The following is an 18,164-nucleotide window of genomic DNA, read 5'->3' as shown; positions in this document are numbered from 1 at the left end:
TACATTTTCAGTTAAACATTGTGAGATCAGACCAGGGAACACCAGAATGAAACTAAAGTGTAAGAGACCTCTTTCACTGCAGAGATCTTGTCCTGGTGACACAGGTGTAAATGATGTCATTCATTGATGCATTACATTTCAATCACAGCTGCAACAGAACCACCATTAATGTTAACTCCACCTGTGCTTTTCCTGCTTCAACAAGGCAAAATGTTTGCTGTGAAGAAAAGGTCCATAAATCTGATTCTTTTTCAAAAGCTAAAGAAGACTACTCTGATCCTAGCAAAGCAAAGATCAAAGTAAGCAACATTTATTCAGAAAGAAAAACAAGAGATTTTTCTTTTAGTTTTTATAGTGATCATGGTTGTCATGCAGCTTGTTGTGAAAATCATGTTGTAAACGTCATCATAATTTGTGTTTGTACCTTTGCTATCTCCTTTGTTGTCTGTTTTTTCAAAATATTCAACCTGACTGCACATTTCCAGGGAAGCCTGCCATGGTAGAACACATTAATGCCTTGTCGAGTGAAGAGCATCACTGTTGATCCTAATCTGAGCTGTCAGCTTCACGTTCTCTGCAATCTTCAAGTCAGGGATAATCTGGTTTGAATAGGCTGTGAACCTCACTGCTGCAAACCTGGAATCTTTTTAGTGGCTCCTGTTTGACATATCAGTAAAACTCTGAAGAGTTAGAGTGGAAAGAAAAGAGAAATTGATTTAATCCATTCACACCTACTGTCTGACATTTAGCTTGCAGTTTGTGCACAGACTCACTGTGTGTTGTCTATGGACTTCTAAATTCTGAGTGAGTTGTACACAGTTTCAGGAAGTATGATTTTACAAGACAGGGTGGGATTGCAACAAAATGTATTGAAGAACTGCATTCAGGTGTGAATGAGATAAAATCCCTGAAGATCCTGAACTGATCCTCTGAAGTCTATGATAGGGTAGTCATTTTGCATTTTAATTGTATCTTTAACTGTGGCTTTGAGATATGCAGGATCATTTCTTCTCTGAGACATCCACACACACACACACACTTAAATAATGAGCAATGTTTCCCACCTGGTGAGGAGATGACCATAACCTCTCCCCCAGTAGCACCATTCGTCATTTAGCCACTGTTAATAAGTCCAAACAAATAAGTCAGATTGATATTGCTGTCCTGGTGTCTTGCCCTCGAGTAAAGTCAAGTGAGACAGATGATGTTTGTAACAGATGGTAGAAGTGCTATCAGATATATCACTGTTAGCCCCCACTCTCTGCTCACTGATTTCACTGCTGGGATCATGTAGCTGATGATGCATGTCTGATGCTGCTTGCAGGAAGCTGTAGAGACTATAGAGTAACTGGACAACCACATGTTTGATCCTAATAACAGCTGTCTGTTTTACTGAAGTGGAAACATGTCAACTCTGAAAACACAACATTTTCCTCCAGATTTATTTTTTTACTTGATTAAAGATCTTTTATTTTAATATCACAAGAAAGAATACTTTTTAATACATTTCATTGCAATACAATATTGTTTAGCTCCAACTACAAACTTACATTCCTTATCTTTATTCTTAATCATTGTTCATCACTTTCAAAACAACAGCCATAGCACAGTATCAACTAATCTCATTGCAACATGTGATATTATCATCTGAAGCTGCACAAAACACCTTTATATATTGTTGTCCCCAAAGGGCAGTGAATTTTGTGCAGGAATTTTGGTATACTGGGTAAAACTGGCAGGCTGACTCTGAGCAGCAACTGGGACAGCCTGTTGTTTCCACATTTAGTGATTTACTCTGATAAAATGATATCTTTTACAGAGAAATCCTACCTGCTGCTACGTATATAATGCACTTTAAAATTCAGTCTCAGAGTATGCTATACAAAAAGTATTATATCATTTTATTATAACACACAAAAGCACTTTTTTTAAACTAGTGGAAATCTTTTCCATTATTATTAGAAACATTACAGAACTTTTGAATGTTCTTCTTATAACCTGGGTTCAGCCATCTGAATCTCTTTCTGTCTTCTCTCTGGTCTTTGAAGAATCTAAAACAATGAAGACCACATGTAGATGATGATGATGCATGACATTCATTAACACACACAAGGGCTGAAACGGCAGTGCATACATGATGGCTGAGAAAGTTCATTCCTGCTTTAACATTAAGCACGAGAATGATTTCCTCTCTCAGCAAAGACATGAGTCATTATCCCACATTCAATTTTGTCACATCTTTAAATTCTCTCTGTACCTTGGCATATTGAAATGCCTGTGGGACGCAATCAGTCCTGCAATTATTATGGTAATTTTAAAAAAAGGCACAATCTCAAAATTAGGTTGTTTTTTTTTCTTTAGACTTAGTTTTTTAGTTGCTAATGTATCTCCTGCAGAGACAAGGCTTGGATTGTTGTTTGTCAAATTATCGCTGTATTTTTCAGCTCACTCCATTACAGGTCTGTCCTCCTCCTGGGAAATTGGAAAATCTGGCCTCAAAAGGCTTGGAAATAATTACCCAAGTGCAGGGATAGAAACTTTTATTTCACATATGTGACGTTAGTGTCTTTGTCTGGTATTTCCTTTCACTTTGGCTCACTTTTATTCTCTTTCTTCAGTATATGAGACTGTATTTTTGGTAAAGAAGAAATCACTGAATCATCTATTAATGTTCATTCATGTTACATAGTATGTGTTCAAGCTTCTTCATAAATTGTGTAGGATGCATTTATGTACAAGATCCAGAAAAGGCTAATGACTGAATCACTGGGACTACTCCTCTTCTCCCTCATTAGTTCACCACAGCGTTTCCTCTCCCTCTGTGTCTTACCATTTACAGCAGGGAGCAGGGCTTCTTCTTGACCTTGGTGGGCTGGGGGCAGAGCACAGCGCGGATGGCCTCATCAAACACAGTCTTCAGACCACGCTGAGTCAAAGCTGAGCACTCCAGGTACTTTACTGCATCTATACATGCAAACAAGGACACAGAGAAAAACACACATCAATAAAACAAGACATATAAAAACATGCAGTTAACAAGGTAAGCAAGGGAACGAGCCTGACATCAGCAAGCTGCTTTTAAAAGCCCATGCAATAATTATGTATCAGTGTATGTAAATGTACTCCTTAAGCATATTTGAAAAGAAATACTGTATGCATGACATCCCATAGAGCCTGCATGTTGAAATATAGTAATGGAAAAGCCAATGAAATATCAGAAACATGTCAGTTGGGGGTGTAAAAGGCCCATTTAACTATTCATAGATGTAATTCCACAAAAAATTTAAACCATCTGCCTGTTGTTATCACATGCTCCAACAGTAGAGGCAAACATGAAGTTTGGAATTAAATCTTGATTTGATGAATTTTAACATGATGAATTTACTGTATCAAATATATATTATATATATTTGATGTTCTTTGCATAGGTTTAATTCCCCTTTTATTTTTTTATTGCATTATGTATTTCATCTAATCACAGTGCAAGAAATCATATACTTCAACCCTTTATCCATTATGTTAAAGAACTATTAGTCAGAGCAACATTAGCATTCATTTAGAGTCATGTTTGTTTTGGTCTCCACTAACTCCACCAAGAAAAAATATCTGATAATTAAATGCTCAATTTTCTTTCTTCTTCTAAATTAGCAACAACTATCTAAGGCATTAAATACATTAATCAACCAACATCAAAGGAAAACCTGGTGTGTGAACCACATTCTCAATCATCTGTTCACATAGTGGTTGATATCACATGCTAAGCAATTAAGCACTACTTTGCTTCAAGCATCCACCAGCCAGAGAAGCTACAGTCTACCATCATACAAGACCTGAGAAAACCCCATGAGTGTGACTGACCTATCTCCTTAGCCAGAGCCAGGCCCTGAGGGTAGGTGATTGGTGCAAGCTTTTTTTCCTTCAGCTTCTCAATGGTATCCTTCTCGTCCCTCAGATCCAGCTTGGTGCCCACCAGGATGATGGGTGTGGAGGGGCAGTGGTGACGAACCTCTGGGTACCACTGGTGGAGGACAGAGGAAAAAAGAGAAACAAAACTGAGATGAGAGAGAGGGGAAGGCACGAAGTGAAGGTATGTGTCAGAGAGGAGGAGAATGACAGGGGATCAGAGGAGAAAGTTGGAAGCCAGGAGGTGCGTGAAGGTTGATGAAGGAGTTTTCTTAAATTATCGTGAAATAGGCTGAAATGAGAAGAATATGTGGTTGTGGTTAGGTGTAGGCTCCACATGTGCTTTTTCAATCAAGCTATCCAGGTTTCAGCTCCAACTTGCAAATAATTTCAGAACATGAAAGAAGTTTCCATTTTCAGTGCTGTACTGGCAGTCTCCACACTCTAACCACCTCTTCCCTCTTTCATAATTTCCCCAAATCTTTTACTCTCTCACCCAGGCACCCACAGTTTTCTCCCATTCCCCCCTCTCCCTCTGATCTCTCCTCTGCCTCTCCCTTTCCTTCTTCAACTTGTTCTTCTTGCTCTCTCTATACTCTTTGCCTCTTTTATCCTCCCTGTCCATTTTCCTCAGTGAGGAAATGAAAGATCCAATCTGCTAGAGGAATTAAGTAGATTCTGTTAGCACCCACAGGCCACTGATAATTGTAATTTTTGAAAATCCAGCGTACTTAGTGAAGCGGTTTCCTCACAAGTCAGCCAGTTGACATGAGGGGATTATGGGTATTGCTTGATGAATCACACTGTTCACTTTTTTTAAACTGTCTTACCGGGTAAAGCTGAAATATTTAATCACTCAGTGATGCAAATTCATGGATTCTTTGAGTCCCTTTCTCCCTCTCCAATTTGATCTCTGTCTCTGAAGTTTAATTGAAATATATTTAAATCAAGTTCTGACTTCTTCTTTTTCCATCTTCACTGCCAATAGGGCAGTTTCCTGATGGAAAATTACTTCTTTTATTTTATTAAGTGAATATTTCCTGAAGTTGTAATGTTCTCCACTTCAGCTGTTCACGAGACTTGACTCTGACTTGAGACTTGAAACATTTGAGATTTGACTTTTCCGCATCTCTGCTGACTTGAGAAATGAAATGAACCTGACTTGAACTTGTCTCAACTGACTTGATACTTTCCTTGAACAATATTCCACTATTATCCACTGAGAAGCTACACTTAAGTAGTCTGTGCTAATTGCTAGCTATCCCAGTGAGGTAGCCGATGATAAAAACCAAGCAGAATGATTTGCAATTTAGTATCTTGTGTAGCTGTTTGTTTTTCTGTAGTGCAACAGCCTCACTGTCGCGAGACAAAAGATCTTATTTCCTTTTAAAGGCTGTTAAACACTGCGCTAATCTTTCTGCTCTTTCTCTCCACTTGATGATGTGTTTTGTAATGTAGCACAGATTGAATACTATCTGACTGATGATGGATGGATGTTGAGTGAACAGGATGTTGGTCAATCTGTACTCCGCTGTGACATTATGCTTTGATTTGGTCGACATTTAGCTGCATAGGAGCCTTGCTGTCAATAGTTGTTAACCTCTATACACACAAACAAATGAGCTTTCTGAAACTCATTAAGGAAGGAATGTGAAGGGAGAAGAGGTTATGTTTTAAGGCACAAGGAGCCCAAAAGGTTCAGAATCATAAAAGGTTTGCCCTGGGACGAATGAGTCGCAGTATATCTCAAAAATGACCAAATAATATTTGTATGTTTAATTGATTGGACACAGTTCAAACTGCGCCAGTCAAAACATTCTGCGTCCCTGTGCCCTTCAGGACCACGACACACAAAATGCAGTTAAGTTTCATCATCTTACCCACATTAAGGTAATATGTAATCATTTTCTGTACTGTAGGCTGAATAAAACTTTGTTTTCTGGGTGTAAAATTCTAAATTTGAAGTTTCATTTCAAGCAATCACGTTTTTACCTCTTCATCACCTGGTCGTCCTTTTTAATTTCCCTCCGTACCAACTGATCTACCATTCACTACTTTCATGGTACCACTCCAGTTTCTTGTTGCTATGGTGACTAACAAGGGTAAATCATACTAAAACGAATCTAATCAATACTCTTAACAGTAGTTCCTTTGTTGTAATGTATTGACGTTCCTCTTTGATATTTATAGGGTTGAAGAGCTGTGGAGTTTGCATGTTCTCCACATGCCTGCATGGGTTTTCTTGCTGATGTTTCCTCCCACAGTTTAGATTAACTGGCGACATTAATTTTCGTGTAGGTGTGAATGTGAGTGTGAATGGTGGTTTGTCTTTATTTGTCAGCCCTGCAATAGAATAACAATCTGTCCAGGGTGTAGCCTGCCTCCTGCCCAGTGTCAGCTGGGACTGGCTCCAGCCCTCAAGGATAAGTGGTATATATAGCTATATAGCTATAGCTAATGAATGGATGAAGAGCTGTGGGTGGTTTTGACAGAGGTGGAAAGCTCTTCACGAGGCTCGACTTTATGGCAATACTCCTCCTGGCATCTATGTAGCACAGGAAATTGAGAATATTAATGTAATATACTAACAGCACTTGAATGTTTGCACATATACTATAGAATACTATAGATAATATTGTATATTGCATATCTTTATACATGAAACTACTAAAACCAAAGGAGCGCTTAAGAGCAGGAATATAATATAAAGAGATGGATAGAAATCTAAAATCTAGACCTGAAACCATTATTTAATCAACAGAAGATTACACACAAAAGCATTCTCTGGTTCCAGTGTCTATGATGAGAGGATATACTGCTTTTCTCTATGTATACCATTGTCATTTTTAATCTCTTAAATCTTCGTTATGTACTGCTGTTTGGGGAAAAAAAAAAAAACAACTTTAAGATATTTCTGAACCTTTGTTTTTACTGATTTCTGATATTTACTAGACCAATCAAGTAATTGAGTAATCAAGAATCATACATTATATATACATTATATTAGCTCTGTGCCCTGTGTTGGGCGTACATGCATTTTTAATATGCAGGCATCAATAGAAACAAACAAACTTACCACAAGGTCTCTGCATGTGATTTAAATTTCTCCAAATGTCCAATCAGATTCTGCGATTCAGTACACCAACTCAACTATATATCATTATCTAGGCAGCTGAGTGCTGAGTTGTCCCTGAAGTTTGTTTTGTTATAGTGTTAGAAGCTTTGACTGATCTGTTGCTGGATTCTGTAAATTGCCTGTGGTTCTGTAGACAGTAACACAGGGGAAATCTAAGAAGTGGCGCTTTGACATTTTGACTGAGACAGGTTATTAGATTGTGGGCTGCAAAAGCTAATTTAAATCATTTAATTTAAGGGAGCAAGTCTATCAAACAGTGATGGAGAATATGTTTTTAAATTGTATTGCATAAAAAACAGTACATCTCTACATAGATACCGTCTGTTCACCCTAAATTCAATCATTGTGTGGTGATGGTGACACTTTTTTCCTCCCCCTCATTCTTCACCAGTCAAACTAAAGACAGACAGTCTTGAGGGATATCATTAAAGACACATGTCAATGTGCACACACATAGGAACAATTTCTGCAATCTTGATTATTTCTCTCTCCAACCAATGCAGTGATAGAAGCAAGAATAAATATAAAACCCACTGTCAGGGTACTATTCATTCCAATGACATATAATAATTTACCCTCAGAGATGAGACTCACCTTAGCTCTGACGTTCTCATAGGACGCTGGGCTCACCAGGGAGAAACAGATCAGGAAAACATCCTGAATGAAAAAGGGGGAGAAAATGTAGAGATAGATAAACATTGAGAGCAGAGACAGTAGAGAGATTAGATAGATGTGACCACACTGGCCACAAAGTCACTACATCTGCAAGTTAATATAGATGGCAGTAAAATATGTACGTTATTCATAATTTAAATTTTTTGCTTTTGCACATTAGAGACACTCTGTTTGCTTTCACTGTGTTATTTTGTTGAAGCAAGTATCTGATTAGAAATGAGCCAAATACGTGCACTTACTTGGTTTCTTGGTTACAACTTATGTGGTTATGTCTGTTTTTACGTGATTGTTACTCCACACAGAATAACCACTAAACCATCTCCATGACAACTGAGCAAACCCTGCTGATGAAGGCCACAAGTGGGGGCTGAAAGCTCTGGATAAACCAATCAAGTGAACCATGTATGATATGCTGGGAGTTTCAATCTATGTATTTCTGTGTCTTCCCACATTAAGCAGCTACCTGAGTAACATCTTCCTTTTCTTTTCTGTTCCTGTCTTTTAATTTAATGAGATGTAGCACAATCAGGCTGCAGTATATTGATTTGGAACGCTCTAAGCTCCCACTGTCAAACCCAGCGGGAGACAAAGTCTATTTCATTTTTTCTAATGAACTCTGTGTTTGTGAGTGTGAGTGTGAGTGAGTGTGAGTGTGTGTGAGAGAGAGAGAGACACTGTATACCGTCTGTGGGTAGGAGAGCGGGCGGAGCCTGTCGTAGTCTTCCTGTCCAGCTGTATCCCAAAGGCCCAGGTTGACTGGTTTGCTGTCCACCATTACATTAGCTGAGTAGTTGTCAAATCTATGGGGAGCCAAAAGGTCAGCAATCAATCAGTCAGTTGGTGAGTCAGTTATTTATTTAAGTGATTATTCAAACGATTAGACATTAGCCTAAGATAATAAGCTTTTTACATGTAGTTCATTAAAAACATTTTGCCTCCTTATTGATAACTGCTTCTATTGTCAAGACCCCTGTGTGTTTATGGAAATAACCTCTGCAACACTCTAGGTTATAATGTCAGAGCAGCAGTGCCCCCATGTGGACACACTGAAACACTACAGTTTCACCTCTGAGCTCTGTGTGTTACTTAATTCTGGACCTGAGGTATGTATAGCTGTTGCCACACGAGACAATGAAACGTTTACCAAAAAGCTCAATGTAAAGAACAATGAGTGTGTGGCAGTGGCTGCATATAAAGTCAGTCTGGGTTGTCCCAAGTTTTTACTTATGCAACTTTGATGAACACACGACTTTTAGCAACATCCTGTTTCAGTGTCATGTATTTGCTTGTTCATAGTTATCTTACACCTTAAGCTAGCAAATAAAAAAACACACACAGCTGTTTTTGGCTGTTAAAATGTGCCCAGAGAGACATCCCTGATCTTTCTCCTCTTTAACAGTTTCCACTCTGGTTTCGAGTTGATTTTAACATTTTACTGATTACATCTAAAAGACTTCATGGGCTCACTCCTATAGTTATGTTCCCAAAATCCTTCACTTGTTTGATGTTGACTAGCAAAGCAAATATAGGATTGGTGCCTTGCTTATGGGCACAGCAACATTAATTGTTGAAGAAGAGGACAGTGTTTAACATTTACCTTCTTCTCTATTTACTGTACCTGAGGAGCTGTTGAGCGAAGTGTGTTTTCCTAACCTGTAGGCTGCTACCAGCCCAAACCTGTCTGCATTAGCACCATCACACATCTGCAGATATGCTGCTAAAGTATGCGTGTGTGTGTGAGAGTCCATGCAGGGAGAAAAGTTGGACATTGTAATGCATGTGTGTTCATAATGGTAAATCTGCAGCTACGTGTTTGTTTACTTGTATGTTTTACATGTATAGCTTGAGAGAGAGAGAGAGAGAGAGAGAGAGAGCATGTGTCTGTGTGCATCATACTCACACTGTAGGAATGTATTCCCCAGGGAAGGCATTGGTTGTGTAGCTGATGAGAAGACATGTTTTTCCCACAGCTCTAAATCACACAAGTAAAAACACATACAGAGACACAGTATGAAGAGACAATAACACATTTTCAAGCAATAAAAGTGATAAAAAGTGAGAGAAACATTAAAGAAGGGTGGGGCTTTATTGTGAAACATAAGCTTTGTCCCACTTCCATCCAACTTTTTAACAACAGTATACAGTATGTACTATACTGATGTTCATTTTAAACTTCTTTTCAAATGAATATACAAGCTACTTGCATCATTTCAATCTTGCACTCAGAGGAAATGATGCAAGACATGCACTGACAGACATCAGTCACACTATGACTTTAATATGCCACTGGCAACTTTACAAAGAGAGCAAAAAGATTTTTAAAGATCTGCTTGAAGATGTTTAACTGTCACCCACAAGGTATTATTTACCAACTGTGAGCACCTTGTTTAAGTGGGCACTAGTTAATTTAATCACTTTTCTGGTGTGAAAACATAAATGCTGAAAACCTGCTTAGATTTAGGATGTAGTATGGACTGGGGATATTGATTATGTGTCTCTGGGCTACAGAAGAGAAGGAAGGCAGATTGATCCACAAGTTTATTCTACACAGTTTTAGTGCTAATATCACATTTTGTTGAATTTAGACATCAAACATGTTCATGATAGTAGCAGAGTGAACAACTTGTCTCAACATCCACAGTGAGGAGGCTGCGTGGCTGCGTGCAGGAGATGATCAAACAAGTATCAACTAGCCTTGTTCATATTTTGTTCCAGAGGTTTGCTGTCAGCATTTCAACAACAACACCAGAACACGTGCCCCGTCTTCATCAGGGCATTGATACACAGGGCAGATAACATCCTGGATAAATGTGATTGGTTGTGAGATATGAGGAGCGGGTGGAAGCCTATCTAGGTGATCTGAGACTCAGGAGCACTAATCCCCAAATGCTCTTCCTGTGATTTGCCTATAAGGATGACACTGGGGCTCAGATTCTTCAGTATATAGAAAAAATATAGTAAACAGCTTCCTTGCATCTATTACAAGCTTTCAGGTATCCATCTAACTCCTTTGCTCTCACAATAGCTGTATACAGGCATGCCCGAGCAAATCCAGATGATGCCCAATCCATCCCGTCAGCCAATCACACACAATCACCAGCTCACCGCCAGCAGCCTATAAAGGCAGTGAAAACCTACTTCCTCAATCAGCCTCTGACTATAAGCCATTGCACGACATAGCATGAATATACAATTATCTGACAGGGGTAGAACAGTACAGAGCATGTCACGTGATAGATTTAGGTGATTGTGTCATGGGTTATTTGTTGTTGTTGCCAGGAGGTATCACTCTCAATCAAATCTGATCAAAACAGGAAGCAGATTTGTTTGTTAATCTGTTAATTGTAACTATGGGTCCAACTCAAGGTTTGTTTACTTTTTTCCAGAGCTCTTATTTTTGTCAAACTATTACTAAAGATGTTAAATGCTTTAAAACATTTCCAGTTTGCTCAGCATCACAGATATTATTGAGGCCATCACCACTGAGTTAAGCAGCAAGGCAACAGGTTTTTCTCTTGTTGAGCATCTTATCAAATCAGATCCTTTTGCATGCAAAGGACAGGGACAGCCTTGGTGGATTAGTATTATTATTATTACTTTAGAAGTGTGTGCTGGGAATTAGTGATGAAACAGGTTATCTGCATATACAGTGCACTTGAGACCTTCACTGTGATCTCAGTCCCTCCTGGTATACATGCTGGAGAAATATATTGATTTGGGGCAGTATGAGACCATGTTTACTCTTTCACCATGTTGAGTGAAAGGGTTAACTTCTGATAGTTATCTATTGGATAATGGATAAAACACTCCTATAAGTTAATAAATGGTCTCATTATTTCCTGGGGTATAGGAGCTGCTGACTAAACTATAAACAGGTGTCCTGTCAGTTTATGTCAGCATGAGCATGCCACAGTGGCTGTCCATTACTATGGGCCCAAACTTATATATAGCCCAGTACAGACACATTTTCTTATTCGTTTACTGTAATTTTTTTTTTCTATTTTCAGTAGGGAAGTCCCCACTTATGGTTAAATTTGCACTAATCCACTGCTGTACAGAAAAGGGGAGAAATAAAGAACTTGGACTGTTGAGCAGAATTAAAGGTCCCTTCCTTTTGCCTTCACCACTTGACCAACCTTCAATAATACATGAGTGTTACCTGAGTTCATTTTCTCTGCACCTGCCACCCAACACCAGTCTGACTTAAATATAGAGTAATGATTTGGGACTTCACCTGCTTTCTTTAAGTATCAGTTCACCCAAATCACAAATACAAAAAATCCCATTTGCGCTCTCTGCATATTCAGCCACACAGTGTCATTTGCTAAGGTTCACATAATGGAAAATAAAATACCTGCCAAGACAACTTCTGTTGCCATTCACCAGGCAGTAGACGTGAATGGAATTTTGTGTAATGTGCAACACTGAAGTGTCAATGAAAAGAGGGAGGTCTGTGTATTATGAGGGGCAAGTTTTTTTTTGTTTTTTTTTTTAAAGACTGTGACTATTGACTTTTTCTTACATAATTTTAAAAGTAAAATACAACAGAAAAATGATGCATGAATTCTTTGGCTGTGTCCAAAGTCACTCTCTAGTCCACTAGTGCAGTATTTCTCTTATCCCATTTTATTTAAGTGCCTGTACTCTTCATGTAAAATTAGTGTAAAAGTATAAAACTATGTATTTCCCTAAAAATTACTCTGATGGTATTAAAAAGTGGTTTCAATAACATTTACACTACTTTTATTTTTTAAAAACAACATAGTCAAATGTTATGTTGTTATGTGACAATACATCTATTAATGGCACAAAATGATGACAATGCAGAGATTCCAAAATCTTAATTTACTGATCACAATTGAACTATTGGGTGTCTGTTATATATAGAACAGTAAAAGAGGGAGTGATTTCAGACACAGCCTTTCAGCCACAACAATAAAATTTACCTCAGCCCTATTGTAGTGGGATAGTAACAAAAGCATCAACCAGACTCAGCAGAGGATGTTTTGATTTGGGTTTATATAACTAAATTGTTTTCAAGGCTAGCTACAGCTAGGGGTAACTGTGTTTGTGTGGACTGACAGTTTAAAGAGAAGTTGACAAACTAATTTAAGCTACGATGATTTACTAAATTACTAAGATTTTGTTAAGTAAGTAATCATAAAAATCTAAATATTCTCTGATTTAAAAAAAAAAAAAAAAGCCATACTAAGAACTGATCCAGGGCGTAAAAGGCTTTTGTCACATAAGTTGGCATTTTTAAGAAGGCCAGCCGAGGAACAAAATGACTCAGTGGTGGTTATGAGCAGCTCAGCTGACAGCTAAGAAAAGCTGTATGTGTGTGAATTCTTCTATCTTTGTGAGGACAAAGTTTGAGTTTGAGCTTTATAGGCTGAGTCTGATGACATTTTGTCAGGTCATTACTTCTCCAAAAGGCTGTTTAAGGATTCAGACTTGGTTTTACGACAGTTAGAATAAGATTTGGGTAAAATGTCAAGGTTGTGGTTAGGCAGTTGTGCTAGTTAAGCTTCTGGATTGAGGAGTGTGTTTTGTCAGTGAAGGCTCTCAGAAGTATAGACGTACAAGTGTGTGTGTTTTGTGGTTGTGTGTGAGTCAAAAAGGAACTGATCTGTTTCAGAAGTATCAGTTAGTGCTGAAAACAGGAACCAACCAAAGTGAGCTATTAAAAAAAAGAAGAGAGTTCCACCTCTGAGCTCTGTCTCCTCTGGTTTTCCATCAACTTTTCTGACCCATTCTGACGCCATCTTACGTTATGTGGTTTTAGCTTGGAACACTTTGAATGAGATTCATTATGTCTTTTACTATCTTTCTACTCTTCACTATTATTTTGTAAATCTATTTCTGTCCGTCTTATTCTCTTTGTTTCTGTCTTTGTCCATGTTAGCCTGCTCTCATAGAGATCACATCAACATACTTTCCCTACTTTCCCATCTTTGTTCAAAACCTCCTTTGGAAGCACAGAGGTGTCACACTTGTCTATGAAAGTAGTCTATCAAGTAGAGTAAAGCTTTTATGTCTCAGAAGGGGACATTGGCCTGTGTTTTCCTCTTGATTATGTTTATGTCTGTTGTTTTTGACCTTCCAGTCCCGCAACATTTCATCACAGTATATATTGTGCAAGAGGTATGGTGACATGGTGACCACTCTCAGAGCTCAATGGTGAAAAAATGTAGCTGGCAAATTAACCTCGAACACATAGCCAGGCATGAGCATGCTAGCACTAGCCAGTCACAATAGTAATAGTCACATCTTTCTATTTTCTGGATTCATTATTTCATTCAAGAATGAGCTAAAAGTGATACACTCTCTAAACTGGTGGTTTGGTTCATTAGCTTGGTTGCTAACAGTAACAGTAACAATATGCTCACACAGTTTAGTCAAAAGATGTTTATCTACTTTCAACTCCTGTCACACAAGTGTCTGCAAACCATTGCTCTGCTGTGAAACAGTCTGCACATCAAAGTCAAACTCAGTGTAAAAAACACTGATCTATTTCATATCCCTTAAGTGAATCCACTGATTACAGTAATTCTGTTTTAATTGATTTATTATACTGTCAAATTCTGGAGTTTTAAATGCTGGTGTGTCTCAATCTTTAGAGTTTTTAAAACAATATCACACACTGTTGCACATATATTTTCTGAATCAGTTTGTTCTATCTCCTCACTGAAGCTAAATCTTGTTTACACTGACTGAATATTCCAACCCAAAACTAGCTGCATAATTCCAACAAATTCAAATATTCTAGACATCTTGTTCATGACTTTATACATGTTCACACTGTAATATTTGGTATTTTTGAAAGACTTTTGGATCTACACAAGAATACTGTAATATCCAATGTTTAGTTGAACGCATGACTTTGTAATGATTGAGCGAGGGTTTAAAACTGTGTTAATGCTATTAAATTGACCTAAGCTGTTGTCCAGCAATCCATCCATGGGTGACCTATAACAGGGCTGTATATCAGCAGCATGTTAGCTTGTATTTACACAGACTTGCTGAGAGATGACAGACTTCCCTATAACTTGAGACCAACTTCCTCTTCTTTCTCTTAATAGAGGCTTTATATCTCTTTTTTTATATATATATCTCACACCTGGTTTAGTCACATGGCCAGACAAATAAACATGTGTTCACACATCACACAAACAGTGCAGCTGCTGAGTTTCTGTTAAAAGTCTGTACCGTCTCCACAAAACTTCACCTTCTGTGAACATGGTGGAGCCCCAAACTGCTGCTACATATAAAAGGATGTTTGCAGGGGCTGCAGCACAATGCCACATTGGCTCCTACCAGAGTCAATCAAAAAATGAAAAATCATGGTAGAAATTACTCATACCACCACAACCAGCTTCAACCGACATCTTCTCAGCTCTCGTAAGGCCAACATTCATATACATATACACTCTCAGAAGACTATCCTTTCAGATATTTCACTGAGGATGTCCAGGTTTTTTTGTCTCCCACTTTTTGCAGTTTTTGAAAACCGACAGATCAGTACTTTCTGCTGTTATCGGCCAGGTGTGCACAGGTGTGAAAATCCTCCTCACATTACTCCATCCTGGTTAAAAATTCTGTTAGTGATCTGTTCCCGGAAGAAATGAAAGGAAAGTGAAATCTGAATTAACCAAATTAACTGACAGAATACACCGTTGGCATGTGCTCTCCAGAATGACACACAGAAGTGTTTTTAGATCTGATACCACTCTTGAAAAGACAACACGGCTGTTTCAAAATAGAACCCTTTTCTGATCTTACACTGCAATGGAAGGCATGGTTTGGGTTATTACAACTTCAATAAGGTTACGACACTATGGTGAGGGAACAACAGAGACATGATTAAGTAAAACCAATGCTAACTTATCAGTATTTACCAGGATACAAACAGCAGCCTCCTGTGTTAAATTCCCATGTGTTGTGACCCAGCTGTTCACCCTGACCTCATCCCACTGTTCACTTTGTGGCTCCGTAACAGTGTCACACTATTCCCCCCAAACTGCTCCAGAAGTGTTAATATATATAGCCACTAGAGGGCCTTGTCACTTTAACGTAAATAATTGTTGGGTTTTTTTGAGAGGAATTTGTTAAAACAAGAGACGTTTAAATTTTTTCATGAGATGATGGTTTCGTAACCAGACCTACAACTCTGCACGTCACTGCCATTAACACTGTTTTATTTTAAATTTAGAGTCCAAAAATAAACCAAAATAATACAAAATGTCTTCCTTTCCCACTGATGACGTCACTCTCCCTATTTCCCCACTCTGCAGTTTTAAATCACAGTGTCACATTTGTCACACACCAGGAAGCTCAGCGCACACAGGGAACTGCAGCTACAGTACCTGTGTGCTGCCTGTAAATGTTTAATTTTCCATAACTGTTTGCTGATCTCTCACAGCAACAACTACATTTCTTCTGCTTCACAATTTCTTCCCATCACGACAATCTGCCTTTTTGCCACACCTTCAGGGATATAAAGTGTGTAGAAGTTACTTTTTCTGATGTGGTAGACGAAACATTGTCCAAACATGCTCTCAGATCCGAGAGTATGTGTTAGTCTTTAGACTGAACAAATTCACCAAGGTTTCAAATGCTAAAGAATGCAACAATGCCTACCTTGAACTTTTTAACTTTTTCAGCTTTTAAGTAAAGCTTTTTTCCCTCAGTATCTTTATTGTCTAATGTTTTCTTATCTGTGCCTTATGAGAAACTCTTTTTAACATTTCTTGGATTTTCATTAACAGTCTGTACTCTGAGCTTGCTGCATTGCAGCATTTTCTTGCATGTTGTGGCCTGCACTACTCATCCAGCACCCTCACTCTGAATCAGCGCTGTCAAACAGAAGCCTAAAGGTTTACACGTATCAACTGGACAGACTGTGGTCTTCAACAAGTTTAAGAGTAAAGTTGCCTCAAGTATTTTTGGGTTAAAACAGCCACATCACTGCGGAAGTTGATCAAACCGTTACTCAAGGCTGGTTAGGCCATGTGAAAATCTTTGACAGTTCTGTAAAATAACCCTAAATTTCAGAGCTGAGGACCAAACATCCCCCATCAAGTAGCAGCTGTTAACATTCCATGAATCAACACTTAAGTTATAACAAAGTAGGTAAAGTAAAATAATGGCGTACCCATCTCCCACGACCACACATTTGATAGCCTGCATCCTGTTCCGCTCAGCTTCGTCTGCGCTCTTCACCCTGACAGAAACAGACTCAGAGAGGAAGGTGCAGAGACGCAGATCAGCATGCAACTACAGGAAATTGTTACACACCTCCCTCACTCCCCTCCCTCTGCTGCCTCGTTTTCTTTCTCAGTCTCTCTTCCTTCATTTTTGTGCACATCTCTTCTTCCTGTTTTGCTTTGTTTTTATTTCTTTTTTTCTTTTTTTGCCTCTTCTAAACAACAGAACTTATGCAAGCAGTAGATATAAAATACATTATGAATAAGGTAAAAAATGACGAAAAAGTTTCTGTTGCAACAGATAAAAGCTGTGAAGGGTTTTGAAAATGGGGATATGTTGCAGTAACAATAGCACAGAGCTTTATTTAAAACTTCCCCCTTTTGCAATCATGCATATGCTGACACACACAACCATGCAAATTTACATGCAAGTTTAACCTCAACTTGTAAAGCTATTTAAAATAAGGAAATGAGCAGAAATAAAACTGTTTTACAAAAACTGCTACAACACACTTACTCTCACAAGTGAGATTAAAAAAAAAAGTTAAAGAGATGAAAAAATGGAAATGTGAGTTTTAAAAAGGTTACAGCAGCACACAAACACATCCTCACACACTCATCATTCGGTTTGATAACCGTGTTATTCTTTAGCTACCACTAGATGGCCCTTCAGCACCATTTCTGTCCATTAATTATTATGTCTAAAACTTGTGTACAGCAGAGGATGTGACCTATTCAAGTTTGCATATTACTTTAATCTGTTTTTATTGTTTCTTATTGTTTATTGTTTTATTGTTTTAATGTTTTATTTTCCTAAATACATTGTAAGATCCCTAATATTCAGTTTTAATGAAGTTGTATTAATATCTTAGGCAGTTGGCAGATGAATTTCAGTAACATCAGATAGTGCTCAGGGTGCTGCATGCAAAACCATCCATGTTAAACCCCTCATGACTGCTGCTGCTGCAAACATTTTCAGATGTCAAGTGAACTAGATTTAGTCCACCACAAAAAGACGAGAAGGAAAGTGGTCTCATCGTCAAAATAAAAGTGTCACTTGCCAGCAGTTCAAAGAGAATAAATGTGAGTTCCATCTTTTACCATGGAACACCAAATGGTTACGATATTTCTGTCAGAATAAGCAGCAGAGCTGATAGGTGTCAGGGGCTCGATGCTTACCTCACCATGTGACGCGATTCAGGACTTTCAAAACACACTTCCTGGCCTGTGCTGTGTTTTGCAAC

General features: G+C 38.3%; 1 protein-coding gene across 1 annotated transcript; it reads right to left on the bottom strand.

Moving 5' to 3' along the window:
* Positions 1–1,440: 1,440 nt before the first annotated feature.
* Positions 1,441–17,036, bottom strand: rac2 (Rac family small GTPase 2). The gene is made up of 7 exons (XM_018685336.2): positions 16,869–17,036; positions 9,615–9,686; positions 8,397–8,514; positions 7,634–7,696; positions 3,859–4,018; positions 2,831–2,964; positions 1,441–2,051 (listed from the first exon to the last, which is right to left on the bottom strand). Exons 1-6 carry the CDS (start codon positions 16,901–16,903, stop codon positions 2,834–2,836), a joined length of 579 nt encoding a protein of 192 aa, XP_018540852.1. The 5' UTR covers positions 16,904–17,036; the 3' UTR covers positions 1,441–2,051; positions 2,831–2,833.
* Between the last annotated feature and the right edge of the window lie 1,128 nt (positions 17,037–18,164).

The sequence above is a fragment of the Lates calcarifer genome, linkage group LG5 (genome assembly GCF_001640805.2).
Source record: "Lates calcarifer isolate ASB-BC8 linkage group LG5, TLL_Latcal_v3, whole genome shotgun sequence".
Lineage (NCBI taxonomy): Eukaryota > Metazoa > Chordata > Actinopteri > Centropomidae > Lates > Lates calcarifer.
Note: the sequence above shows the minus strand (reverse complement) of the source record. Positions and strands in the feature narration are given on the sequence as shown.